Source organism: Hippoglossus hippoglossus, chromosome 12 (genome assembly GCF_009819705.1).
Source record: "Hippoglossus hippoglossus isolate fHipHip1 chromosome 12, fHipHip1.pri, whole genome shotgun sequence".
NCBI lineage: Eukaryota > Metazoa > Chordata > Actinopteri > Pleuronectiformes > Pleuronectidae > Hippoglossus > Hippoglossus hippoglossus.
Window position 1 is genome coordinate 7642501 of NC_047162.1, and position 27916 is coordinate 7670416.

A 27916-nucleotide genomic window follows, 5' to 3' on the forward strand; every position below is an offset into this window, starting at 1 on the left:
CACATGACACCAACCCAAGGTAAATGTACAACTGTATTGCAAAAATGTCAAAGCTGCATGATAGAAGTAAAACACTCAGCTAGGCTGGCGCTCGCCCACCAGGAGGGCGTCTGTGCACCAGATATCACTTGTTGGTTACTGCTACTCTACTACGACCACAAATGATCTTTAGGTAAACATGGCATCAGAGCATTTAGTTTCTGGTAAGCTTTCTTGTGTGGCAGAATATTTATGTTGAAGTGTGTGTGAAAAGAGAGAAATATATATATACATATATATATGTATATATATATATATAAATGTGTGTGTATTATACATATAAATATATATGTATAATACACTCTCTCATAATACATGTATGAGAGAGGGAGAAAGTAGCCAGCTCACTGTGGGGTTATGTTTCCACTCTCGGGACATTAAGTCATGGCTTTAAGGACATGCTACACAGCCCGGGGCTACCTACAGTACAACACAACCACAGCAACAACACCCAACTGACGAGCAGCAAGCTACAAGTAAACCCTGTGTACATGACTGTGTGTGTGTGTGTGTGTGTGTGTGTGTGTGTGTGTGTGTGTGTGTGTGTGTGTGTGTGTGTGTGTGTGTGTGTGTGTGCATGTCTTTTGCTTCCAGAGGGATGTGCTTCTATATAAAAGAGACTGTCGCGGCCTCTCGTGCAGTTAGTTATCCTGGCTTGGCTCAGTAAAGCATGAGTCAGAAGGAGGGTGGTGATGTCACATGACGTCTGGAGACATTTGGCAAAGCACCCGACAGTTGGGTGTGGGGGGTGGGGTGGGGTGGGGTGGGGTGGAAGAAAGCGTGGAACCACACAAGGGTGATTGACAAGTGTGTGGAGGGGTGTGTGTGTGCGTGCGTGGTTTGAATCTCATCAGCTGTCAGGGTTCAGCTGTGTTTCGATGTCAACGCGGCAGATTGGACACTTCCTGCTGGTGGCCAGCCATTGGTCCACGCAGCCCTGGTGGAAGAGGTGCATGCAGGGCAGTCTCCTGCAGGACAGAGAAGAGAAGACACAGGGTCAACGTTGATTCACAGTGACAAGCATGAGTCTCACCGGTGCAGACAACTATGTGCTTCTGCAAAAGAACTTGTGAAACCTGCAGGGAGTTAATTTAGTTCCTTCAGGCATGCAGAGAGGACTTCTGTCCGGCCTGAGTCCCACACGCCTCTCGGACAGCTGAGACTCCGTATGTTGTAAACCGACTCTCTCCTCGTCCCACAGTACTTTTCCCTATCCCCTAAACTCACCCACCCCAGCTCAGGTTTAACCGCCTGTGTAAATCCGTGTGCTCATGTCAGTGCTTGTAAAAAAAAAGGGCATCATTTGGAGGTGACTTATGCTACATTCATACCACTGCAATTACGTATGAAAACTGTTTTTTTAGACTGAAGCGATCTCTGTCCACACGAGCGTTTGAAATCACGTCTCCTACACATCTCGTCTCCTACACATGTCAGCAGTTATATCATTGTAAAAGGCTGAATTTAACTGCACGACAGCTGATAGCTGTTAAAGACAACAGGGTCAGCAGGGCTTGTAATTTATTGTGTCACGTTCTACACAGGTAGCCGAGGCTAATGCTGGTTGTTTGCTTCAGGACGGGGGTCATGTGATAGGAGCCTGACAAATCAGTGAAGGTTAAGTTGTGACCGAAAAAGACCCAATCAGTTTAGAACCAAGACTGGAGAAAGTAGCCTGGCTCTGTAAAAAATGCCCACTAGCACCATTAGAGCTCATCGATTTAAATGCGTGTTTGTTTTTAGAAAGACGGAAGTGTAGCTGTAACCAAAGTGTAAATGTACTGGAGGGAGTTTATGTGTGTGTGACTATTTCTTGGCTGCAACATAGACTGGTTGCCTGACAACGGCTCAGAACAAGTTTTTACACACTGGCTTTAAAATCCCAAGTATCAATTCTGCAGTCTATCTCTGCACGAGAAACAAAATGCAAGTTTTATTTTAAGTTTGAAAGAAAACTGTTGTTTCAGTGAAAAGGCTTCTCACCTGACGTCCTCTTTGTCCTCCAGCATAGACAAACAGATCGTACACTTCTCATCCACATCGGTTTCCTCCTCCTCCCCGATCTTCAGATGCAGTGGCTTTCTCTGTTATCAGGTCACATTATAGACACAGTCAATGGGAGCCATTCAACCCAATGAGAAAACATTGAGTGGTGTGTATGTCTGTTATTATCTGTCCAACCTTCTTGTATTTGTGTGGAAAGGTGAATCTCTCGATGGTCGTCTGAACAGCTCCTCTACTCACACTCCCCAGCCGGTCTTCAAGCTGCAACAGCTCCTGGGGGAAAACATTACAATCACATAACCGATACTAAATGGACGGTGTTTTTGTCAACACCCCTAAAAGTGCTTAAAAACACTAGAAATGAGTTAGACTTCATTTCCTAAGGGAACATAAAGGGAGATTACTCATCAGCAAGAGTAAAAGCCGGAGTAAAACAGTGTGGAGTGATGAATTTCTCTATAATCATTTATTATTATTGATAATAATAATAACTTTATTTAAATAGCATCTTTAAAAGCAGGGTTAACAAAGTGCTTTGACAGACAAAGCAGACACAGAAAGTCAATCACAAAAATGCATTCACATAAAAGTAATAAAGTGAAGGCAGAAAATACAAATAAAAGGAATAGAACAATAAAAAGAAATGGATGACACTACATAAGAGCAAATAAATACACAGAACAAAAGCAGTAAAACAAAAAGATAAAAATCTCTAATAGACTAAATAAAAATGCAAATCAGATGGTTCGAGAGTTTCAAAGTTTGTTCTCAGATTACAAGGATGTTCTGGTTTTGATCGACGGAGGGAGGAAAGTGTACGGAACGTATTCAGGGATAAATTTACCTCGTAACTCTCTCGCACAGCAGTGGCGTGCCTCGAAGGATTCAGACTTTGCAGGGCCAACAGGTGCAGCTGGGGGTACGGGTAGTTTCTGATTTCATGCACGACCTGGCAAAAGAGAGCTCCTCATCATTTAACAGCACTGATAATCCTGCAGAGGAAAACAGGTCTTCTCTGTTCTTTGAATGCGGAGTCTGACACAAGCATCAAACGTGTCTCTGTTTGTAAAACACATCCTCCGAAAGAAACTCAGAACTCCTGACGCACTCATTTACATCACACTCTATGACGTTTCCCTTTGTGTGAGACTTCATTCTGATTATGGAGTTAATTTATTTCAGATATCAAAGTCCGTTTAGGCGTCTTGCGGAGTAAATGTGCATATGTAAAAAGGAAAGTTGCATGAGGCCATTTGTGGTCGTGAATGGAGCCGTGTAAAGTCTGTTCAATTGTAGGTTTTTTAATGCCTTTGTACTCCACGTTGCATTGTGGGTAATTTAGGTGCCAGTTTCTAACAAGGGGGAAAAAGGTGGTTTCTCTGACACTGCTGCATCAGTTTCAATCTTTTTTTTGGGGGGGGGGGGGACTGTGGCTCAGGAGGTAGAGAGGGAGGTCAATTAAACAGAGGGTCGGTGGTTCGATCTCCAGCACCTCAAGTCTGCGTTCTAAGTGTCCTTGGGGAAGATACTTAACCCCAAAATGCCTCTGACAGCAGTTTTAATGTCAATAGTACTTTAATGAAAATGTTTGATCAAATCTGTTCTCATCTTCTCTTTTCTGTGATGGTACAGGTCACTTACCCTCAAAAATAAGAAACAGCGACAGGTTCTGTAATCCTCGAATACCTCGAACCTTCTCGCGATTGACAAGACCCTTAAAGCTCTACAGTTCATTTACCATCCTTGTTTAAAAGCATCAGCTCAATGGAGAAAGCTCTGACTAACGAATACAAAATTTGAAATAACTTATAGCAGGGCAGTATACCACCTACCACTTGTGCGGAGGATGTGTTCCTGGGGAAGTGGTGCATGCGAGGGGAGGCCAGGTAATGCTGATAGTGCTGAGGGAGCTGCTGGAGCTGGTACTGGTGGTGAGGGATGCCCGCGTCCACACTCAGGTCCCTGAAGGGCAAACAGACAGGCAGCTAAATCCAAACTGTCACCCATGCGAGGGTGATGTGACAGACAGATGGGTGCCGAGATGAAAGCATCAAGATAATTTATTCGTTTATCTCCAACAGGGACTCACCAGTCAGTGCCTTCAGCCAGGTACCGCGGCTGCTGTGTCATTGGCTGTGGAACATGGAGGGGAGGGGAGAACTCGTAGCCTGAACGCAGCCGGTGAGGGTTCAGGGGAATACGCTCCTGGGTTCTTCTAGAATAACACAGATATGTTTGACTTGGTTCTATGAGTATACAGAATGTGTGTGTGTGTTATTTGCATGTAGACTAGTTTTACCTGGAGTGCGGGAGGATCCTGCGGTGCTGCGCTTCAAGAAGCTGCTGCTGGATGAGGTATTGCTGGTGTAAGGCCTGAGGTAGGAATGGAGGCCCCGGCACATCCTGGAACTGGGGGGGTGCAGGCAGGGCAGTGAGGGGCGGATGGTGCGCCGGGGGCAGGTGGGTGGCCAGGCCCGTCTGAGGGGGCTGGCTGGTGTGTCCCAGAGGGAACTCGGCTGAGATGGGCGCCTGGGGAGCGCCCAGGTGAAAGTGTCGGCAGGAAGTAGCATGGCTATTGTGATGCCTGGTGAAGTGTGCTCCTGTGGGAAATAGATCCGAGTGATGAGAATTGAGCCTGCGATTACTCCCAACCACACAAACAACACACAGAGATGCAGACAAACAAATGAAGAACACATAAATACATGCACACACACTTGACTTCTGGCTCTCTCACACACACACAAATACATTTAAAAACATACAACAACTTATCACACAGAGAGAACATACAAATAGGACACAGGAAGAGACCAGACAAAGCAGACAAACCAACAGATGGATGACTGACACACACACACACACACACACACACACTAAGACCCCTGTGGAGCACCATCTAAACCCACGGACAGATTGCACCCAGTGGCCTGTCTGTCCACTCGCCATGATACAGCCAGCAGGGGGGATGGATCTTCACTAAGAGCCCGGGTTGGTTCTGAGATCTACAGCACCGAAGGGGTCATCTGCAGCCTGTGATCTCCAGTCACTTTAATACGTGTAGTTTCTATATTATATCTGCTGTTTGATGGATCATAGATTAAACGGTCTCGTTCTGATTGAAACCCTCGCTGAGTCTGATAAAAACAACAACAACCGAGGTGGGCTCAAAAGATTATCTTGCCTCCGGTTTCACCCTCCCCCATCAAGCCTCCTATCAGAGGTGGAGGCGACGTGAGATTGTGCAGCACGGTCCAAACTGAGTCTCCTCCTGCACAGAACAATCGATGCAAATTACTCCGAGTTCGGAGAGAGGAGGGTTGGGAGGAGGGTGCGGAGGGGACAAACAGTTCATACTTCAACTTCCAATTACAAGCTTTCACGTTACGGGGGTTTCTGAAGCAGGAGGCAGACCACAGGGTGCGGAGGACGGACTGTGCAGAGTGGATGTTACAATACCACAGTGTTGTGCCTTTTCAAAGGCCTGGAAATGTATCCAATCACTTTGAGTTGAATATTTTTGGAGTAAATCTACTATATGTTGTTGTTGTTTCAAGCTGAGTAGATCTGTATTATGGTAGCCATTTTGAATATAGCAGGTAAACACAGGTCATCATGTTAATCAAGGTTTTGTATGAATACAATAAAACATTCTTTAGAGGTGCTATTGGCAGATTTTGCACAAATAAACTATTTCCCCTTGTTTCCAGTCTTTGTGCTAAGCTAAGCTAATCAGCTTCTGACTGTAGCCTTCTGTTTAACAATCCAACATTAGAGTGATATCAATCTACTCACCAAGCTCCCTGACGGAAAGCAAACAAAAGCATTGGCCAAAACGGCAAACTTTTGCTTTAAATTAATAAGATAAATATGTAGGATTTTGTGTTGACATCTTAAAAAGACGATCATGATTACAGATGATCATTTTTGTGTTCTGCAGAAAGTCCCATTTTCCCCCAGTTGTGGCATTGCTGTTCCGTCTGAATGTGGACAAAATATGGACGCTGTAAACAAAACGTGTTGTATCTGTTTGTTTAGAGCATATAAATGAATCATAAAAAACATCTGTATTGTCTAAAACGAGCCTGTGAGGTGCAACATTTGACAAGTTCACATTAATAGATTGTTTAGAGCTGACTGAAGAATTATGTTAGAATTAGACACCACATGAACGTACAATCTGTTCAGGTTGAGACTAATTTAATGTGACATCTGCGTTTACCTGCTATTTCAAGTCAAGATGGCTGCTGTGAAAAATGTCTGTTAGATTAAATGTGAACTTTCTAACAGTCATACTAATGACACTGTGTCTAATATAAGTAAGTGGGAGGATTCAGTTATTAGTTAACGGTTTGTGATAAATTAAGCATTTGCTGACAAATGTAATTAACTAAAGCTAGTTCACAGGCTTCAGATCACATTTACAAATTATCATCTGTAATAATCATAATCGTTATTCGATTTCAACACAAAATCCCTCATCTCTTACATACATGGGAATTATATATTTATTTATTTAAAAGGAATAGTTCGCCATTTTAGACTATATATTTATTCGCTTTCGCTCAGTGAGCTATATGAGAACACTGATACCACTCTTATGTTGAATATAAAGCTGATTAGCTTAGCTTAGCACAAAGACTGGAAACAGGGGTAAACAGAAAGCCTTGCTTTGTACAGCGTAGCACCACTAGAGTAATTTTTTTTTTGGTTCACACTAAATCCAAAGCGACAACACAACAATTTGTTATTTTATAGGGATTATGTGGTGCTCTGTTTCTCACCAAAGAAATAGCTGTGCACTCCAGGGTTTGTATAAATCAAACAAAGACAATATAATAATACATATAATTTTGTGAGCTTTTTTTGTGAGCTGGGTGAGCCGTTTCCTCCGGGCTCCAGTATTTGTGCTAAGCTGTTTTAAGTAGCCTCTGGTTGCTGCTTCATATTTAACATTGGATCGTACAAATGTTCTCTTGTTCTCCTACAAATAGAAAATAAGCAGAATTTCCCAAATGTCTCACCATTCATTTATTCTGCAGTTATTCCTAATACGGCATACTGTATATGCATGATTGTTGTTTTGCTTCGTTGACATTTCGCCTCAGGACATGAGAAGCCAATGAACCTTGAGAGCCACGGGCAGACTGAAAACATTTGGCTGAGGAAGTAGAGCAGAAATGGCAGACTGCTGGTTTGATTTGGTAAAAAGGCTGTGCGTCACTATTGTATGAAACCTGTGACCTGGTAACACTGGACTCTGTGTGGAGCTTAAAGTAAATGTCAAATTATTTGTCTGTGGGCTCCTCTGCAGAATCGGCCGCTGACATTAGTGTTTGACATATTGCAGGGCTCCCAGCAGCACTGACGCTCTTACTCTTTATACGTCCCTGCTTTCACTTTGACAGACAGACACAAAATGCCTGATTGGTGCAGGACGGACCCCCACCCCTTGCACACAGACACACACATGCTCTCATCCACCTCTCCTCACCCCTGAGCTGCTGCACAGGCAGCCCCTCCCCCACGGTGTGGCTGCAGCATGGCGTCCCCTGTGTGAGTGACAGCCCGGAAGCACCGCCCACCAGCGACTGCAGCAGTCTGACATTAAACCTGTCTCCCTCTCCCTCCCTCCCACCCTCCCTCCCTCCCTCCTGCTGCCATCACTGCAGCTTTACAATCACACCTCCTTTTCTAAACATAATCCTGTCTTCTTCCTAGTCTGATTGTCCTCCATCATGGAATGCTCCGAGCTGTGTGCAAGCTGTTTTTCATTGAAACCCATCCCCACACCTGCTGATATCGCTGATCGGCACACAAACCATTACAGTGTGGGACTAAAAGGAAAGGAATCGGCCTCTGTGATGTACAGCTGGACTGAAAACATGCACACATATTGGCTATTGTCTGCGCTCCCTGACCTTGATTCTACAGTACATGGGTCACATAAGGGCATGGTGGGAGGAAGACAAAAGATCCGATGCTAATGATGCCTGTAGCCGTGCAGCTACTGTGGATTAACATATGCATTACAGCTGCTGGGTTATTTTAAAAGTCTGTTGCTGCAGTCGCTGGCAAAAAGTTGCAGAGCAACATATGGCTACTTCTCAGCCACACCTTGTGTCTGCAGACTCTGCACATTAATAACTCTGGACTATTTCAGACATTGTGAACAGATGTATGGCTCATGTGGCTGGAGCGGGCCAGTTAGGAGTCCCCCGCTTTAAAATGCCTCAAAGTGCTGAGTCTCAAATTTAAAATGTGCAGCGAAATAGTCCAAATGAATGACACCAGAGCCTGTGCTGCACGTACTGCCCAGATTTCACACTTGTCAATAAAGCAAAGGCTTTGTTTACAGTGAGAGCAAACCCCTTAACCCAAGAGATAAAACTTAACATTTAGGAAAATATAGAACTTATATAGTGAATAATTTTGTTGGCTAGTATTAAAATTCAGTACTTGTGGAATTTAAGACTCTTCGTAAAAAACCTACAGCGCATTAATCCTACCGCAAACACTATGTTGACACTTTCATTTAACTCCCTGCGATAAATAATCAGGTCTTATCTGCACTTGTAATCTAATACGAGTCCCATTAGGTTTTTGTTGTCACCAGGTGCAGACACTCCAGTTTGACTATAGGAATTTAATCTCACATTACCAACCTGGCTGCTTCTTCCTGTGATTTAAGATTGTGTGTTAATGTGTCTGTTGTGCGACATGAACGAGAAAGGAAGTGGATGAAACAGCCCAGTTTACACAGATATAAAGCTTCACATACGAAAGACTTGCAATGTGCCGATTGAACCGAACGGATTTGTCATTATGAGACACATTTGGAGATTCTGGAAGGAAAAGTTGGACATTTTGGGGGAAATTTGCATATTCGCTGTCAGATGAGAAAGATAACACTGATGTCTATCAGATAAATATAAGTAAAGAAAGAGCTGGTCTGGCTCTTTCAAACTAACTAAATCAAGCTATCAGCTTCACCAAAGTTCAGCAATAAATATGTTATCTCTTCTCTATGCACAAATGACTTATCTAGTTGTTTAAGCTAAGCTAATTGAATGTGTAGCTTCTGATTTAGAGTACAGATATAAGAGAAGTATCAACCTTTTCATCTCTTTGCCAGAAAGCAAATAAGCAAAGTCCCCAAAATGTAGAACTATTCCTTTAATAACACATTAGGAAAGAACTGCACAAGCTACAGAAGAATGTAGCCTGGTGTTAACTGTAGACAGACTTCCAAGGTTGTTTGAATTCAGCTATTAATCAGTCAGTTCCTCGAAATGTTGATATATACACCTTGAGACGATTCATTCGCCAAGCTATTTATATAACGTGGCTTATAAACCTTTAACATCTTTGGTTTTATTATTCAATTTAGGCAATTCTATAAATCACAAAGCAGCGTATTCAACATGTTAACCTTGATTATTTTCTTTTTTAGAAATCAGACATTACTCTAAGGTTGTTTCTCCATTACTTTTACAGAAATCTGACAATAGTATATAATATCACCGGTTATATCTTACCCAATATAAGATTACCATGTTGAAGAAGGTTATCCATTTTGCCCAAAGTGGTTCCAATGTTAACTCAACACCAATAAACACCAATGAGTGGATGTGAGGGAGGCTTTGTTGAGTTTTATAAATAATAGTGTATGGAATAAGAGGGAATGACAGCGTGTAACATTAAATATCAATGCCGATGTGTTTCAGTATAAACATGCTTTTCTTTTTTTGTTGTTGAATGGATAGAAAATTTGGTTGCCCCAACTCCAAAGTAAGCAGAGCAGCAACTTGAAGAAACTCTGTCAGAGACAGCTGAGAGAATGAGAGCACATAGAGAGTGAGGGGACCGTCTCAGTGACAGCACGGTGTGGAGGGAGGAAGGGAGGAACACATGGAAATCAGCAAAAAGCACACTGAAGGTTAGGAAGAAAACTACAGTCTTTATTGGAAAATATTAGTATGTGTGGCACTGTGTGATAATAGTAATAATAAGAGTAATATAACCAGAATAATATCATGCAAATAAAGACCAAAGGCAAGGCCCGACCATGCTCTCTGTAGGGTTAACAGAACAGAAGCAGCATCCAATGAGTAGATGTGTATGCTTACAGCACATTTCAGTACAGCAGGGGCATCTCTACACAAAGATTACATTGGAATCTGCTGTTCAATGTGGAAAAACAAAAAGTATAAAATGACCATGCATTAGGATCTAATACAAGAACATAAGGTAGAAAGAACCACAACCAAAGAATAAAAAGACATTTTGATTCTAAAAGGAGTTCTACAGCAGTGCAGGATATACACATCCCTGTAAAATGGATAGCATTCTGGAAGTGTCTGAGGAGAAGACTTAAGAGGGGGCTGTGAATGATAGTGGTGGGGGGGATTTTCAAAATGGCAAGATGAGTTAGACCTGAGTCTCGCCAATTTATTGTGACTGACAGAATCAATTCAGCTCGCATGAACAAAGGCTTTCACACATGGATAGGATTGTGACCAGCCGTTTGGACGCTTTGCACTACAGCAGGTGCAGCGGACCATCAGGTGAAAATAACACCACACAAATCACTGTAATTTCAGCGCTGCGAGTACAAGCCAATTGGTGAATGTTAGAAAAAAAGCGGGATTATTGGTAAAACTGGTTTAGAGTAGGTGATCATACGAGCAATTTTGTAGATGACAAAAGCTGGTACTTAGCAAAACAGGGGATTGACACAAATATCCAAAGGGTTCGATCAAGCCTGGCTGTAATCGAATCAGGGGGGGTGGGTGGGGGTGGGGGGGAGGATCAAAATGTATCCACTTTACAGAAATTTACAGCAGAATGTAGTCTATCCACACTGAATGGGAGAATCACAATGACAGTCTGTAGTAAAAGTCTAAACGCTACAATGGGTTATTCACTAAAGAGCAACATGACAGTTTAAATAAAGACAAACTGCTTACTACAGAAGGTGTTATTCTTTAGTCGGTTACACAGAAGGATACGGTATGAGTGGGAACTCGGTTTGGTTTGTTTTAATGCCAATGTCGTCTTCAGATGGAAAAGAGGAAATGAGGAAGAAGGGGGTTCACAATACAGCTAGATGCAGAGAACAGGCAGAGGCTACGGCAGACAGCAGCAGATGATCGTTAGCTACACAATGGAGGGGGACAAAGGTCTGAGAAATGCGGAATGTAGAGCCAGCCTCGATACTATGGAACAGGAAAAAAGAACACAAATAAAAGCACAATGAAATCATTGGTGCTACTGCATGTAGTTTTAACAATCAGACTATTCTTGTTCTTACTGCTACCGCTATTATTACATAATCAACACAGATCGCCTAGTGCTGCAATGGAGGATGATATTAATGCTGTTATGTCCAATTGAACGAGTGTGGTTATTCTACCTTTATGCTGTTCTCGCTGCTGCAGCGTTTTTTCATTGTGTATTTTTAGGATTTGAGGCAAACTGCCACCATTTTATCACCTCTCTATATTAAACCTGAGGCACACTGCGACACTAACCTGGATTAAAAAGGATGAGTTAATTGAAAAGAATCATGTTAAATCGTGTTAACATGAGCACTACGGGGAGAAGAGGAGGAGAGGGGGGGAACAACACACTGGATGCCACACAAAGGGGCAAACAACCCTTGTCATGTTGTCAGCAGCGTGCACGGCCAGATTACACACAAATACACACAGTCGCGGGTCTTATTAGCGAATGGAGCTGTGCTAGTAAATGTGGTGGTGTCGAGCTCCGGGTGTCGTCCCGTGTAAACACACGAACCCGAAGCACACCGGGGGAGACCGCGCTAGCAGCGGAGGGTAAAAAAAAAAAAAGACGGAACAAGCGGGGGGCTGCCATTTGACAGCTGCGGTCATTCGGTGCCAGAAACAGGCCCCGAAACACCGCAACACACCGATATTCACGTTTCAGACAAGATGTCTGAGCGTGTCAAAGCGGCTACGCACACGCGACGCCACCGTTAGCAGCGCGGCTAATGTTATTCGTCGCTCGTCGCTAGCAGGTGTCAGCTCTGTTTACATCATGAGGACATTTAGAGAAAGAGAAGAAGAGACGCGGCGGCGTTTGACGGGGTTAGGACGTGAAATAGAAAAGCTCGTCATACCTCTATTTCTAACTGAGCCGAAGACGGGGAGAACCAGATATCCAACATGTACTAACACCATCCTGGGTCCTTCTTTGTTGTGCGGGCGGCCACAGCGAGACAGATGGTCCATGGAAATGATCCCCTCCGGTGCTCGGTGCGTTCAAACGCACAGGCTGCGCTGGCTGCACACGCACACCCGCGCAGCCAATCAGCGGAGCCCCCCGAGCAGAACCCTCCGGCTCTGGCAGGCGGCTCCGCCAATGGGAGCAGCGCGGGGGCGGGGACTGTCCGCCCCCCCCCCCCCCCCGTCCACACTGAAGCCTGCAGCCCAGAGGAGGTGCTGCTGCCTCCTCAAGTAAACATGGCCCCTCGTTAGCTTTCATTCACACCGATTATTCAGCTCTGCCACGATTATGTCACAGACAGGATGTGTCTCATGGAGGAATTAAAATGAAAATCTGCAACAGATCATCCTGCAGGGACATAGTGTATATAAAGAGGTTATACCATTCAATTTCCTTATAATCAGGTACTATGCAATATCAGGGATAGGATCACAGATAATCATCCAATAATTGATCCTTTTCACGATTAAATCAGCTATCACGTAAAGAAGAAAAACATGTCATGATTTATAACGTTAAATAATTATTGATTGGCTATTTTTGTTACTTTATTGCAGGTATTGCAATACAAGTATTCAGACTCAAGATGTTAATCGTCCTGCAGTATCTAGCTTTAGATTTTAGTACTTTCCTAAAAAGGAACTAACCAAATTGAAAACACAAGTGGTTGTATACATATATACACAAACAGATGAAAGTGACAAAGCTGAAAACATTTAACCAGTGCCCTGACAACGGGCCCTATAGATGCTGGCTCACTGGGACACCTGATCAAACTGAGTTACCTGTTCCTTTCCTGCTACAGCTAAGCAAAATGTCTGTGCTGTGAAAAAAAGGCTATAAGATTTATAAAGTTGTATCTTGTACTGCAGCAAAGCCAAGAAGACAGTCAAGAGAAAATAAGTACAAACACCAACAAGTCAAGAGTAATACAGTTGCATTGCAATTCTGGACATTTTAACTATAATAGTCTACTAATAGTGTATTTAAACTCTGATTATTCTTCATCATGAATACTTGTTATACTTGCACTTATTTGGATACTTATTAAAGAGGTACATTTTGCTTGTAATACATCTGTAGAGTGTTGTATGGATGGATTTTACATCATGGTGTGTTAACCTTTACTTACATAAAATGTTGTAGTCTTCAGTGGACCGCTGTCCTAATTACTTATTACTTTAGTGAAGGGTTAGGGCTAAAATGAACATGTGTGACTCCTTTTGAGTTGTAACTAATGAGAAGACTCCATAGCCTGTTTGTAATAAGAATCTTGGAATTGTTTTAAGGACAAGAAAATCTGGTTAAGTTTGCCTTTCTTCACTGTGGGACCCAGTGGATGATTTGTCGCATCTGTCTCTGTGTGGAAGGAATCAAATCACAGTCATTAGGGCTGCCTGCAGGACTGTAGGCAGATTACAGCTCATTAAGTAATATTCAGTTCTCATCCTCATTCATTTAAAACAACGATGACATCCTGAACATATGTTGCACCTTTTTTCTGGCCACCAGATATCCTGAAAACTGTCCTGAATCCAGGAAACCTCTCTGTGTTCAGTGTTGAGCCCGAGGGGTGAAGGAACAGATGGGCCTTGGAGGCTGGGGGGGTGGTCACAAAACTCTTAGTCCCATATGTCCTCGTCTTCCAGTTCCCACCATCTAATACTTTAAGCCTGCTGTGCCACACAAAGAGCCTTTCATAATAGTTAACTATCAGCACAGGTCAAACTACTGCAATCAGTTCCCTTTATCCCCAAATGACAGGCATCTGATCTTTAATTCTGTCCAACCATCATTTTTTTCTTCATTTATACTATAAAGCAGTGAACAGTAAGTACTGCAGTGGTAGATATTATTGAAAAATGTATTTCTCCCACTGCCTTCTATTCCAATGCAACATGTCAAAAAGTAGTAAGAAGGAATCTTTTCAAAAATGTTAAATATCTTATTTTGTTTGATATAAAGTGCCAAAAGATGTCCAATTTGCAAAACAACATGACAAAGAAATGAAAAATAAATAAAGAAAGAAAAGTTAAAGAAAATTAATGGAAAGAAAAAAGGAAAAAGGAAATATAAAGAAAAGAGCAAATGAAAAGAAAAAAGAAAAGCTAAAATGAGAAAAGCTAAGAAAAAGAAAAAACAAGGAAACAGAAAAGACATGAAAGGGAAAATAAGCTCATCCTGGCACATCAGAAGTTAAAGCATATACTGTGACCATAGTTTAGATATAAATCAGCTCTTGAATTTATATTATACTGAGCAGAGCCTGAAAGTAACATTTCATGTTGTGCTCACTGTTAAATAAAGTAGTTCCATATATATATATATATATATATATATATATATATATATATATATATATATATATATATATATATATTTTGCCCTCTGGTGGTGGTTGGAGCAGCCATTCTCTGAATAAACCTTCACAGAACAGCACACTGAGTGTAAACCTGCACACAGAGACATCTGCAGGAGGAAGGATGCTCATTTCTGCCTTTTGAGAGTGAACTGGCACATTCACTGCTCTGTGAGGCCACCGCTGCCCTGTAAAAAAGAATTTGCATACAGCTGATGTCCTGCCCCCGGGGGTGAAAGGAGTAGGCTGAAGGGCTTCTTTGGGTTTTTAGGAGACGGGCCCCGCAGGCTGCATTGCTCCACTCCCTCATTGTCCTCCTCATGTGAACTCCATATGTCCCTCTAGCGGCAGGTGTCGCGGTGTGACCTCTGACCCGACATGCAACTTTGGCGGGTGAGGGTGAAGTTGCATTGTTAACAGAGAGTCTCACAGTCTAGACTGTTTAGCCGCAGCATAAGAGAACACAATGAGATATCTGATTAAGTATTGAACCTATGATGGAAATCATTCTCACTCGTACAGACAAAAACACTTGTCTCGTACCAAACACTTAATAGACTGTCATTATCATAATAGAAAATAGAATTTAAGTGTTTTGTTTGCTAGAGTTGTGTTTAAACATGTCAAAAATGTCAATTCAGTCCCAATTAGACGAGCTTTGACAGGTCTAACAATTCATTTATCAGAAAAATCCTCTCAGCTACATTTTCCTTCTCTAAGCTGGACGCCTGACATTTGACATCCAAACAGGCACATGAGCAAAGACGACATAATGAGCTTCATCTCCAAAGCTTAGAAACAAACAAAACAACTGTACACGAAAGTCATTAAATAATGCTCTATTTATTTAGTTTTAAAATAGTTTCTTTTTGTTCTACAGACATAATTTCAAGGAAGTCAAGGACCTGCTGAAGCAACAAAATAAACACCCCTTTTTTGTTAATTTAAAATACTGAGAGTAAAACAAAACAAAAAACAACAGAAGAGCGAGGCTAAATTACTGGTAATGAGGGTAATATCAGACTTGAGGTTAAAATATGTGACCAAACATGCAATGTGCAACCACAGATGAGCATCACTGCCCTTTATTTTCTATACCAAACCTCTAAAGACATGAGCAACGTCTCACTAACATCTCATAATAATCCTATAAGGAACAAGAGCAACATGGGTTTTGCAAGCAGAAGTGGTCTGTAAAATAATCAACACTACAGTAGTAGCTGCATATAGTGGAAAAACAAAGCAACTGGCCAATGGAACAAAATATCAAACTGTATCTTGAACAAATTGCACCGACTTCCAAGTTAAAATAACAAACTAAATTTAAACTGAATAAACTAGAGGCAATTTTCAAATTGGCAAACTGACAAAGTGAAAACATATTCCATTTAGACTTTGGTTTAGTTCCTTAGAATTAGGATTTTCCCTTTTCTGTGACCAGCGGACATTAAAATAATGACTATAGTTCTCAAGCATCACTTATAAGAAAGAATAGAACAAATCTCAAGTGTTAAAACAGTGTATGAAGTTGGATTTTTGATTTTTAAAAAATACTAATTTACCAGCATGGCTGCAGTACTGCATGAAGAGAAAAATAAGACCACAGGGAAAAGAGAGCAAGCAGGCCCTGAGCATCAGGGTAAGAACAGTTCATACACTAAAATGTCTCTTCTATAAACGCCCAACACACGTGGGCACAAGCTCAACACCACCTCTACTGTGTTTTTTTTTATACGTGTGCTATATTCACATCTATTATTAAAATATTTATTGTTGAGATAGCAAAAAAATCCACTGCTTTATATTAGGTAAAAGAATAAGCTTTATACCATTCTAAAAAGAAAATAGTGCACATTTCAAGGCATTCAGGCCATCTTGCTTTGCAGTATTCAATGGAAGATACATTTTCCTCAGTTGTTATAAAGGGGTCCCCAGAGGTTTAAAGGTGTTTGCATTCACTCAGAGTGGGCATGCAAACAGTGAAGTGCATCCAGTCAGCCCTGCAGAGTCATACATTCACTGAGAACTAAACGTCGCTCTGCAGCAGAGACGTGGTGTCCAACGTGAAATCTATCTCGAAACAGAGGATACAGACGTTCTATTGCCAAACACACACCATCACCACATATTGTACTGCTGCAGTGGAAATGAGTCCTACCTTGTAGTGTGTCTGTGACAAATGTGAGTGTGACCAGTGGTTTGATTTGTTATCACGAAGAAGGAAAAGTGAACTCTAACAGTAATGCAAATAAAAGCTGTGAATTTGAAGCAAGAAACATTGAGTAATGTACTTGTTTGCTTTTTGGTGGCGAGTTCACACTAGATGAAAAAATCTTCATCACTGCCCTGTCTATTAAAAACGAAGCAACAGCTAGCAGCTAGTTATCTTAGCTTAGCATAGACCCGTGAACCTGTGATGGTTGCTACCGTCGGACGCAGCCGAGCTGTTCCCTTTGTTTCCAGTCTTAAGCTAAGCTAACCAGCTAGTGGCTGTATATTTAACAAAAAGATATATTTTTTACTCATTTAATTCTTGGCAAGAAAATGAATGGAAATAACTATTTCCCAAAATGTTCAACCACTTCTTCAACACAAAGCAAAACCTAAACACTACTGGACAGATCAGAGTACAGGCTGTGTGATGCTGGACACTGTATAATAAAGCAAAGACATCAATGCAGATCTAAATATGAAACCAGTGGTGAGACTTTTGAAAACAAAACTGTACAACAGAAAGTGTACAAGCTGCCATTTTGTCTTGACCGCAGGTGACTGCAGATAAAAATGCAGAATCCAGTCTGAAAAATATGCCGTTCAAGCGTCTGTTGGGAAACGGGTCAACAGCAACATCGTGATACTGACCCGCTTTCAAGCAGCAAGTTGAAGTTTCCTCTGTACAGCCTGCAAGCACACAACACAAAATGACTACCTACATCCGTTATAATGGGGTAAATGAGGTATCAAATGAAGGGAGGATATTGCTATCGTTAACAAATATATCACTCTTAACGTAGGTTTCCACCTGCACTGAAAGTGCTGTGCCATTTTATTACAACTAATTTCATAGATGACAAGCCAGGGCCGGGGAATTACGTCAGCAGAATGGCTTTGATACACATGATTGTTCAACAGTAAGTTAAAAAACAAACAAACAGTGCTCTGGAGCTGATAGAGTTCACAAGCGGTTACAGGCGAGGCTGCAACTCTAGGAAGGATTTCAGCCGTAACATGGAGGCGAGGTGAGACGGGTGAGGATCGGGAGTGAGAGGAAGAAACAAGGAGTCTTCAGTGTACAAGTCGTCTAAAGAAGGTATTTGTGTCCGGTGTCCTCGTCGAGCGTGAGGTCCACCACTTCAGGAGGGGACACCCAGTTAGGCTGAGGGGAAACAGTAGTCCAGAGCTGGGGTTGATTTGTGCTGTTTAACTGCTCCACTGAACTCTCCTTCCAGGAGGACAGACTCTTGATCACACCTCCACACGGGTGGGCGCATCTGGAGTGATAAAAATGAATTATTTTTATAAACTGGCAGGGAAATATTGGATTTTCTACAACTGAGTATTAGGGCCATATGTCATAATATTACAAGAATAAATTATAATTTTCATGCAGGCGACAGTTTGATCTTCTCATATTCCCCTGCAATATTTCACTTTGTTCTCAAAATCTTAAGATGTCCCCTTGTAAGTGGCCCTAATACTCTGTTCATATATCAGTCATATACAGTGCCTTGCATAAGTATTCACCCCCCTTGGACTTTTTCCCATTATGTACTGTTACTAACTGGAATTCAAATAGACTTAAATAAACTTTTTCCCGTTTGATCAACAAAACATGCATAGTACTTTGGAGGTGCAAAATAAATTTTATTGTGACACAAACAATAATGAGAACAAAAAAGTTGACATCTGTTGGGTGCATAAGTATTCACCCCCCTGTGTCAATACTTGGTAGAACCCCCTTTCGCTGCAATTACAGCTGCAAGTCTTTTGGGGTATGTCTCTACCAGCTTTGCACATCTAGAGATGGAAAGGTTTGTCCATTCTTCTTGGCAAAAAAGATGAAGCTCAGTCAGATTGGATGGAGACCATCTGTGAACCGCAATCTTCAAGTCTTGCCATAGATTCTCTATTGGATTGAGGTCTGGGCTTTGACTGGGCCATTTTAAGACATTAACATTCTTTAATCCAAACCATTCCTTTGTAGCTCTGGCTGTATGTTTAGGGTCATTGTCCTGCTGGAAGATGAACCTCCGCCCCAGTCTCAAGTCTTTTGCAGACTGCATCAGATTTTCTTCAAGGATTTCCCTGTATTTGGCTCCATACATCTTTCCCTCTATTCTGACCAGTTTCCCTGTACCTGCTGAAGAGAAGCATCCCCACAGCATGATGCTACCACCACCATATTTCACTGTTGGGATGGTGTGCTCAGGGTGATGGGCAGTGTTGGGTTTTCGCCACACATAGCGTTTTGCATTGAGGCCAAAAAGTTCAATTTTGGTCTCATCTGACCAGAGCACCTTCTTCCACATGTTTGCTGTGTCTCCCACATGGCTTCTGGCAAACTCCAAACGGGATTTTTTATGGATCCCTTTCAACAATGGCTTTCTTCTTGCCACTCTTCCATAAAGGCCAGATTTGTGGAGTAGACGACTAATAGTTGTCCTGTGGACAGATTCTCCCACCTCAGCTGTGGATCTCTGCAACTCCTCCAGAGTAACCATGGGCCTCCTGGTTGCTTCTCTGATTAATTTTCTCCTTGTCCGACTCTTCAGTTTGGGTGGACGGCCTCCTCTTGGTAGGTTTGCGGTTGTGCTATATTCTTTCCATTTTCTTATGATGGATTTTATGGTGCTCAGAAAGATGTTCAAAGCTCTGGATATTTTTTTATAACCTAACCCTGCTTCATATTTCTCCACAACTTTATCCCTGACCTGTTTGGTGAGCTCCTTGGTCTTCATGATGCTGTTTGTTCAGTAATGATCTCCAACAAACTCTGAGTCCGTCACAGAACAGGTGTATTTATACTGAGATTAAATTGCAGACAGGTGGACCCTATTTACTAATTATGTGACTTGCAAATGTGACTTGTGAATGCAATTGGTCGCACCAGATCTTTGTTAGGGGTTTCACAGTAAAGGGGGTGAATACATATGCACTCAACACTTTTCAGATTTTTATTTGTAAATAATTGTGAAATCCATGTAATATTTCCCCCCACTTCCAAATGATGCACTATTTTGTGTTGGTCCATTACATAAACTCACGATGAAATAAATTTTAATCTGTGGTTATACCATGACAAAATGTAGAAAAGTCCAAAGGGGGTGAATACTTATGCAAGGCACTGTATATATTCAATACTCAGTCTATAAAATTATAACACTACTTTCCCCCCCTTTAAGTCTTTACCTTGGTTTCTCTTGTACGCCGACTATTTCCACCTCGCTGTCAGAGGAAGCAATGTTAATCTGGCTCTTGTGTTGAGAACTCTTGTGCGACAGCTCTGCCTCCACGTGGCCTGAAACAAACAAAGAGGAACAGTCACACATTGTGAGGAGGGTTGGCAGCAGTAGGGAGCTTCAGGCCCTGCTGACACATGAAGACTGCAGCTGCTTTGACAGACAAGGATGAATCTGACACTTGTGTTTTGAGACGCTGACCGGATAGCATGGAGTGACTGACAAAACAGAAAATTGTGGACATTACATTCTTGTTTCGAAAATGCCAGCTAGTCAGTCATTAAAAGGTCAATTCTTTTTGTCTTTTAATAGCCCCCAAATGCAAGCCATCAGTGTGGGATGCAGAGTGGCCCGTTCAATGACGTCTTGTTGACATTAAGAACGGTTCCCCACTTCTGCGTGACGCGCATGCCTCTAAAAGTCCTGTCTTCACTGAGAGGAGTGGAAAGGATCAGTTGAGATATACTGGGTTTGTAACTGACCTGAGATTGAGCTCAGAGCTCTTACACACCCAGAGTAAGCTGCCATATCCTGGCCTCTGTGTGTTTTTAGCTCATGCTTTATCACCGTGGGCCGGACTGTCTCCACACTCATACTCTCCTGGTTAGAATCAGTGTCTGAAATATCATAGTGACCCACTACTGGAGGCCCGTCTGCGGGAAACAAAGAGAACACTTCATTATTCAAATCGTCCCCGGGAATAGTGGGAATCTGGATCGGACACTATACGTCCATAGTCCTGCTAACTGCAGCATCGGATGTGTTTATAAACAAGAAAACAGCCTGTTTAACCAGATGCTAAGGTAAACCAGTAGAAAGATAACAGCACTCAATTGGCTGCAAACCACAAACAATTACATCTATGATCATTTCGTCAAGCCATATGAATGAGGCTTTTATAAGAATGGATGTGTTTGAGGTGCATCAACAACCCCTTTGCAGCTGCATAGTCTTTTCTCTCCATTTATTGCTTTTAAAAGGAACAGCCATTCACATGAAACAACACCAGAATACAGTCATTACAAAACACTTCAACATAAATCTTACTCTGTGAGAGACATGTTGTGGGATAACAAAAGCCGAAGAACAGAATAGAGAAGAACTGTGGAAGAGGGGGGGAACACAAATCTTTGTTCTACCCTGTCATAGGAGTCCCTGGGAGACACACACACACAGCTACCCAGACTCGTGTGTGTGTGTGTGTGTGTGTGTGTGAGAGAGAGAGAGGCTATGAGAACGCTGCCTATGAATAGCTGATTGGTAGCAGGGTTACCAGAGAAACCGAGCACATGGTAAAAGGTCATGTATTAAGGATAGAAAAAGGACTAATGTAAACCAGGATAGTCTCTTTGGTAAACAATGGACTGTCCTTAGTGTTGTTTATAATGCACACAGCTTGTGATTGTATGCACGAGGCTCTCTTTACCGCGTTGATTTAAAGGTTATTTCAGTTTGAATAAATGCAAGACGGCAGTTGTTGGATCCATTTAAACGCAAAATGGCAAAAGTATGAAACAAAAAACACCAATATCCACACCATTTGAAACAAAACCATTCGGCCAAGAGAAAACAACTAAGTAGATAAAAATGTTCTGTCAGTAACCGTTTATCAGCATAAGCAAAGTTGCACACATGCTGCTGACGAAAACTAATTTGGCCTTGCACATTCTGTATACTAATATAGTCACATGCAAACAGGTGGGGAAACGATGCTGTAGGGTCTGTAAAATTGACAGTCATAGGGCTACATATACACACATACAGAAAAACACTGTAACATCCTAACTATAAATATGATTAGGCCAAAGAGTCCATCAATGTCTGTGATGCTTCGATAGTGTTAGCGGTGTTAAGAACGCTATGGTCGTCAGTGAAAGTAGTTTGAGAAGACGGTTGAGAAGGAGTAACTCCGCCTCAAAGACCACAGGATCCGAACCGGAGAAGGCCACTTAATCACCCAGATCTTCTTTTTTTTTTTAGTAAAACCAGTAAACATTGCCATGCACCACACTGCAGCTGTACTACTGCCGTGTATCTGTAAGTTTGATGCCTGGGCTTTTAGTTTTTAGTTTACAGTCGAGCTGTGGAACACGAGTTGCCTTGTAGAGACACAGGCCAAGCTGGCAGACCAGTGCAAATTAAAACAAAAAATTAACTGGGCAAATATAATGCGTGAAAACTTGAGGCTCTTGTCATTGCAGCTAACAGCTTCAACAAAAGGAACCCATGCCTTGTCTGATGCCCATAAACTACACACAGGCTACTAAAAATAGCTGGGAATCATTCCTCCCTCACTAGTTTCCTGTTACTGCACACAGGCAGCGATAGCAGCAAATGTAACAGAAAGGCAAATATAAAAAAATGTAAACACATCTAATCTAATTACATAATCTTAGAAAGCAAGAAATTGTGTGGGTAAGTATATTGCATTTATATTTATAGGCATATCTATGTGTAAATGTTTTGATGTTAATAAAGCTATGCCACCAAAGTAAAGGTTGTCATTAGATTTTTAAATTCCTGAAACATTTATAAGCAAAGTGCTTACATAATTCAGGAAAAACAATGCTAATGTAGGGTGCTGAACCTGATTTCTAAAGAAATTGTACTATGACGCTTAATCTATCTTTCCCAGCACAAGTTCAGAATGACAAGGCACATGCTATTAAGCAGCAGCACCCTAACTTGCACTGTCATGATGGCCGCCCCGGTGCTGTAATGCACAGTCCTGTATGGATGACGTATTCAGCTACTGTGTGTGTTTATGTGTGTACAGCTTTTTAACTAAAATCAAACAAGCTATACAATAAGCAATACAGTAAGAGCCCTGACTCGACAGTTCATCGAGATATGCCCCGTGTCCATGTCACAGATGCTGCAGAAATCAAACAGGTGAGTTGAAGGTTTGAATGAAAGTCAAATCTCACAGTGATTCAGTGCCAGCAGACACACTCGGGCCTCAGGTCTGCACAGTCAGCTTCAAATAAGCAGCTCCAGCCACTGATGATCATGTATCTGTTGTTCGGTGACCTTGCATCATTTACCCATTGCCATGCTTTCTGTATAAACTAATTCTACACTTGGTAAGATCGTAGTGTGAAACTGCAAAGAGTGAAGAAGTGAAATCTAAATATTCAAGAGACCTGGGTCTGGAACACCTAGATTTCCATTCTGAGTGACCACGTCAGGTATGATGTTGTTGTTTATAGGGGTGGGGGGGAGACTGTTGTCTCGCGCCAACATGTAGGCGGCCATAGTCTCTGCAGACTCAGACGATGGCAAAAAGGAACTGGGAGGGGACGGGCGTGCCCCCTGGGAGTGATGCTGCGGCCCCTCGTGGGCGTCACTTGAGCGTTTGGACGAGTCGTTGTCCGAGTCGAGGTGTGCAAGCTTTTCCATCCAGATGCGGAAGCGCTCCTCGGTCTGGCGCTGCATCACGGCAAAGCGCGTCATGGCCTCCTCCAGCACGCTGCCGATGCCGTTCCTGTCCCACGAGCTGCTGTCCAGCAGCCCATGAATCTGGGCGCCGACTCTGGATCTCTCCGATGCACGTCTGAAGCCAGCTTTAAAGACATTGAGGCCAAGCCATAAGAAAATACAGTAGCACTTTCATGCTTCGGAGGTGGACTTTTGTATTAAAAAGAGAAAATGACAGTTTGTTTTTGGTTACGTGCAGATCGACTCTTTCATGCTGATGGACTACATCATGCAGTTGTAGCACTCAAATCTGTGTGCGGGATGTAAAAATGGTTGAAAACGTTTTATGTACAACGGATCCCTACAGTAAGGAACTGGATGTCTCAGGCGACATTTTCAGGGACTGCGGTTTGGAAAGTGTGTTAACTGATGAGACTTTGAGGCAAACACACCCACTTAAGATAAATTAATTACAAAGACACTTATGTCAAAAACTAGTGACCTAAATAATAATTCATTAAACAAACCACTAACAAACACTTCAATCCTGAATTTAAAGGAACAGAAAAGCTGACAACTTGAACCAACCCAACAGGTTATGTTCTAAGGAACACAGGAAAAGATCAGCTTGAAGTATGCATAGTGACTTCTTCAACAAGAGCAGCAAACATTAACCAAGCAGTAGTTACTTACAGAGAACTCACGTCCACAAGTGTCAGGAAACATTAGATTAACTGAGGGAACAAACACAGGACTGATGTGCAGGCAGACAATACTGTCAGCGTTTAATCCTATTACACACTTCTGTGACTGAGTTCAGTTTGCAGAACAACCATTTACTCTAAAAGCTGTATATGCATTAATATGTTAGAGTCGCTGACACAAGGGCTATACGAATTCTAAAAAGGTGCTGTGGAACTCAAAAGAAAGAGCCACCTGTTTACAAAAAGCTTTGTCGCCTCCTGTGAAGGCAGAGCGGAGTGTACGACAGACCTGAGGAATAGTTTAAAGCCACAGGCAGAGAGAGAGGGAGAAGCATAATAATACTAAATGCCAAGCAGCCTTGAGGTGACACAGACATTCACTGTACCTCCCTTAACAGATAAAATTATTAAAATCTTTTTTAATGGTCTATACACATGCTATTAAAATGGCTGATGTCTAAACTTTCAGGTATGAGGTTACATTTCTATAGCAAATAGACTCCGAACCGTCGCTGCAGAGTCTTGCAACACCGACCAACACAGTGAGATCATTCACCAACGTCTATTGACAGCAAAGGCTGCGGATAAAAATGGCTCACTTGTTGCATCGCAGAACCCACAATACAGATTCGAGTAACACAGCTCTGTATTTATTATTCTATGGAGTTGAAAAATGACCACTAGTTTACCAAAGCATGCCAACGACAAGACAAAGTTCCAAACTAAACACATGTTGTACTACTACAAGTGACTGGGCATGGGCCCTTCTAGGGTGAATGAAGACAGATGATGAGTGAGAAAATAACAAAAAAGACGATAAAACAAACAGACAAAGCAGTGCTAATACTGATCTGATATCATTGATATCAAGTATGAACTATATGTGACTAGTCAATAGTTTGATTTGGGGTGCCTGAATTTTTTTGTTAAGGTCTGTATTTGACTGTGATGGCAAATGATCTGTGATTGTTATACAGGGTTAGTCTGTGTGTCTTTTCATTACCATGTGAGAGTGTTTTACACGATATCTAAGTGACTGCTGCTACTGCTATTCTAGACAATGATACTGTGATAATTACTGTGTGTTGTGAACACTGGATGTTACCTGGAATATCTGTCTTGATTGTCTTGCTACCTCCTGAAGTGTCATCATCCTCATCGTCAGAGGTGCTGGTGCTGGAGTCACACGTGAGCTCGCTGTCACTCGTACTGCTGTCCTGCAGCAGGTTATACTTCTTCCGTGCTGCCGCCTCTCGTTTTTGCCTTAGCAAACGCATGCGCTCTTTGTGTTTCTGGCTCCGATGACCTTTCACTTTCCCCAGCTTGCCGTTGGTTTGTTTTTCATGTCCTCCTGCTGCTGCTACCACATTGGGGTGGCAACGATTCTTCTTTGCGGCCATGGCATTGGGAGGCATCTCGCTCTCGGAACGTGACCGCCGAGACTTCCTCCCCCCCGCCGCCGTGGCAGATGCTTGCTTTCTTCCTGCCTGCCCAGAATCATTTACAGCTTCCATGTTGCCCTCTTCCTCTTCGCCTGCAGGAGGAGCAGCACCATCATCCCCTGAGGAGAGTGTATCTGAGTCAGCGAGGTGGCCGCTCGATGAGGGGGAGAGCATGCAGGGGTTTGAGGAGTCACTCTCATAGATATGATTGGAAACGGGTTTGTCGCTTTCTGTAGAGGCGTTCTGGGACTCCGGGGAGTCTCTGCGGAGCTCTTTCATCAGGCATGGCATGGAGAGGAGACTCTGCTCACCCTCTGTAGTCAAGGGGCTGTCTCCCTCTTTTTCCCCTGGTGGTGAGCTTGTACTGGTGGTGGTCTCCGTTTTCAGATGTTCGTCCTGGTCTCCCTGAACAGAAGCCGTGGCTGATTGTGCTTCATCAAGGCACTCTGAGGGGCAGTCAGCATCCACAAATTCCTCTGCCTTCTCTGAATCAGCCATCTTCATCCTAGTTGAGCCCAGAGCCCAAAGGTCCAACAAACATGGACCAATGTGCCTGGATAGGAGCTCACCTGCTGGAAGAAAAAAATAATTCATAGTGAAAACCAGTGCAACTTGATGCATGTCAGGAAATGGAGCATAACTTACTGCATATTGTATTACAAGTCAAACTTTCAGTAAAGAATTGTTAGTCAAACTGGACTGTCACCTTGGCTGTCTGCATTTGAATGACTACTTCAAACATGTGTGGGATAGACCGCTGTGAACTAAAGGTCAAATATAAGATCTTGACCATTGCTTTCAATGTCTAATCTTTGCTATATTTAGAGGGCAGTATTTACTAATACATTGTTAAAATTATTAACTCAAACATGTTCATATTCTCATCATCATAACAATAGAAGGCCACAGAAATTAATATTTAGATCTAAATGATAAGATCTCCAATTCAACTATGTTGGCATCAGTGCACCAGGTTTCTTCGCCATTCAAAATCGTACATAACCACTGACTTTCACCGTATTTGTACATTTTGTACCAAGTTGACATGTTGCAAAACTGTTGACTTTTCCTAAACAGAACCAACAAATACTCACTTTAAATATGAGGTAATAATCTGGCCAGAAATTCCCATTTATCGATGTAGCTGGGGAACATTGACATTAGCCAATATGAAGACTAGATGTTACTCTTACTTTAAATTTCTATCTATTTTACGTCTCACTCAGTTAGAAAATGTTTCCACTAATATCTGTTAAACCTCGGCAGTCACATTAGACTAAGTGTGTGGACACTGAGAGGCATATTTGTGCCTGGATGAATGACTTTAGTTACTTGTGTCTGCGGCTAGCTGAGGCTAACACGGGCTCTGTTCTACTACTTTTAGCTGCGTAGTGAAGCTAACCTCGGCCATAACCTTAAACTTGGCGAGGAGAAGACAAGTCATGGAAAAATATTCGGGTTGCGGGACAGCTGCCTTGCCGGGTCCTATTAATGGAAGCGGTATCTATCCAGCCCGAGGTGTAACAGGCAGGATAATGTCAGCGGCTAACGTTATCCGAGCAACTTAGCATTTGACATCGGCTGCGCTAGTTGAAACTTACCGCGGCGTTACTTCTAATCTTCTTCTCCCCGCGTCAGACTTTTCCACATCTTCGGTAATTTGTGGCCTCTTGGATTTTCGCTGGATAAACGCCCCCGGGCAAAATGCGCTTCACTTCGGGGGAACTTGGGAGAATTTGAAGGTGTTTTGGCGCAGTGCGCTCGCAGCTTTGCGAGCCCTGTTAGCCGTTGGCGGCTAGCTGTGTGTTTATTTTAAAATGTCTCCATCGGCCGTTCACAAAGATACATGCGCCACTTCCGGCCTGCTGCTCGGGGCCGAGCGCCCCCTGCGGTCAGAGAATAATACCACAGAGTGAGAAAATACTGCAGCACCAGTTTAGAGAAAACTCAAAATCCACAGGGATGGTCATTTCAATGCTGTGGTACATTTTGATCATGGATCAGAAAACAAAATACTATCCCAGAAATTACTGCTGAATACAAGCAGACTTATGTTGAAGGGTTTACTTCAATGCAAGGTGGTTTGATTTTGGCACCGGATGTACGGTATATATCAGAAATATCTCCATTAATTTATAAAGACTACCAATATAACACATTTGAAGGGGTTTTATGAATCAGAGATAGATCTGGGTAAGAGATCAGTAATCAGAACAGATCTGATTTGTTTTGTTGATGTTAAAT

At 42.4% G+C, this 27916-nt stretch overlaps 2 protein-coding genes across 10 annotated transcripts; both read right to left on the bottom strand.

Annotated features, from left to right (window-relative positions):
• Positions 1–587: 587 nt before the first annotated feature.
• Positions 588–12355, bottom strand: rnf165a (ring finger protein 165a). Of its 6 annotated transcripts, XM_034602479.1 has the most exons (9): positions 12185–12321; positions 9582–11261; positions 4343–4643; positions 4133–4258; positions 3876–4005; positions 2888–2992; positions 2221–2316; positions 2023–2123; positions 588–1007 (listed from the first exon to the last, which is right to left on the bottom strand). In XM_034602479.1, exons 2-9 carry the CDS (start codon positions 9616–9618, stop codon positions 890–892), a joined length of 1014 nt encoding a protein of 337 aa, XP_034458370.1. In that variant the 5' UTR covers positions 9619–11261; positions 12185–12321; the 3' UTR covers positions 588–889. The 6 variants fall into 6 exon arrangements, with proteins under 6 accessions (XP_034458370.1, XP_034458368.1, XP_034458367.1 ...); XM_034602477.1 differs by lacking the exon at positions 9582–11261 and having other exon boundaries at positions 4133–4255; positions 12185–12355; XM_034602476.1 differs by lacking the exon at positions 9582–11261 and having other exon boundaries at positions 2221–2313; positions 12185–12353.
• A 3118-nt stretch (positions 12356–15473) lies between these two features.
• Positions 15474–27555, bottom strand: c12h18orf25 (chromosome 12 C18orf25 homolog). 4 transcript variants are annotated; one of them, XM_034602276.1, is made up of 5 exons: positions 27274–27511; positions 25336–26241; positions 20592–20762; positions 20060–20168; positions 15474–18141 (listed from the first exon to the last, which is right to left on the bottom strand). In XM_034602276.1, exons 2-5 carry the CDS (start codon positions 26174–26176, stop codon positions 17952–17954), a joined length of 1311 nt encoding a protein of 436 aa, XP_034458167.1. In that variant the 5' UTR covers positions 26177–26241; positions 27274–27511; the 3' UTR covers positions 15474–17951. The 4 variants fall into 4 exon arrangements, with proteins under 4 accessions (XP_034458167.1, XP_034458166.1, XP_034458169.1 ...); XM_034602275.1 differs by having other exon boundaries at positions 25336–26244; positions 27274–27510; XM_034602278.1 differs by lacking the exon at positions 20592–20762 and having other exon boundaries at positions 25336–26244; positions 27274–27509.
• Positions 27556–27916: the final 361 nt, after the last annotated feature.

What these genes read in the sequence shown, in the direction of transcription:
- rnf165a (XM_034602475.1), bottom strand. Translation starts at nt 12,296, where the DNA reads ATGGACCATCTGTCTCGCTGTGGCCGCCCGCACAACAAAGAAGGACCC. An exon ending in TTCCACACAAATACAAGAAG is followed by an intron (nt 2,124 to 2,220) that starts GTTGGACAGATA and finishes ACCTGATAACAG; the next exon opens with AGAAAGCCACTGCATCTGAA. An exon ending in GAGGACAAAGAGGACGTCAG is followed by an intron (nt 1,008 to 2,022) that starts GTGAGAAGCCTT and finishes TCTGTCCTGCAG; the next exon opens with GAGACTGCCCTGCATGCACC.
- c12h18orf25 (XM_034602276.1), bottom strand. Translation starts at nt 26,176, where the DNA reads ATGAAGATGGCTGATTCAGAGAAGGCAGAGGAATTTGTGGATGCTGAC. An exon ending in AATCAAGACAGATATTCCAG is followed by an intron (nt 20,763 to 25,335) that starts GTAACATCCAGT and finishes TGTTTCCCGCAG; the next exon opens with ACGGGCCTCCAGTAGTGGGT. An exon ending in GGCGTACAAGAGAAACCAAG is followed by an intron (nt 18,142 to 20,059) that starts GTAAAGACTTAA and finishes TTATCACTCCAG; the next exon opens with ATGCGCCCACCCGTGTGGAG.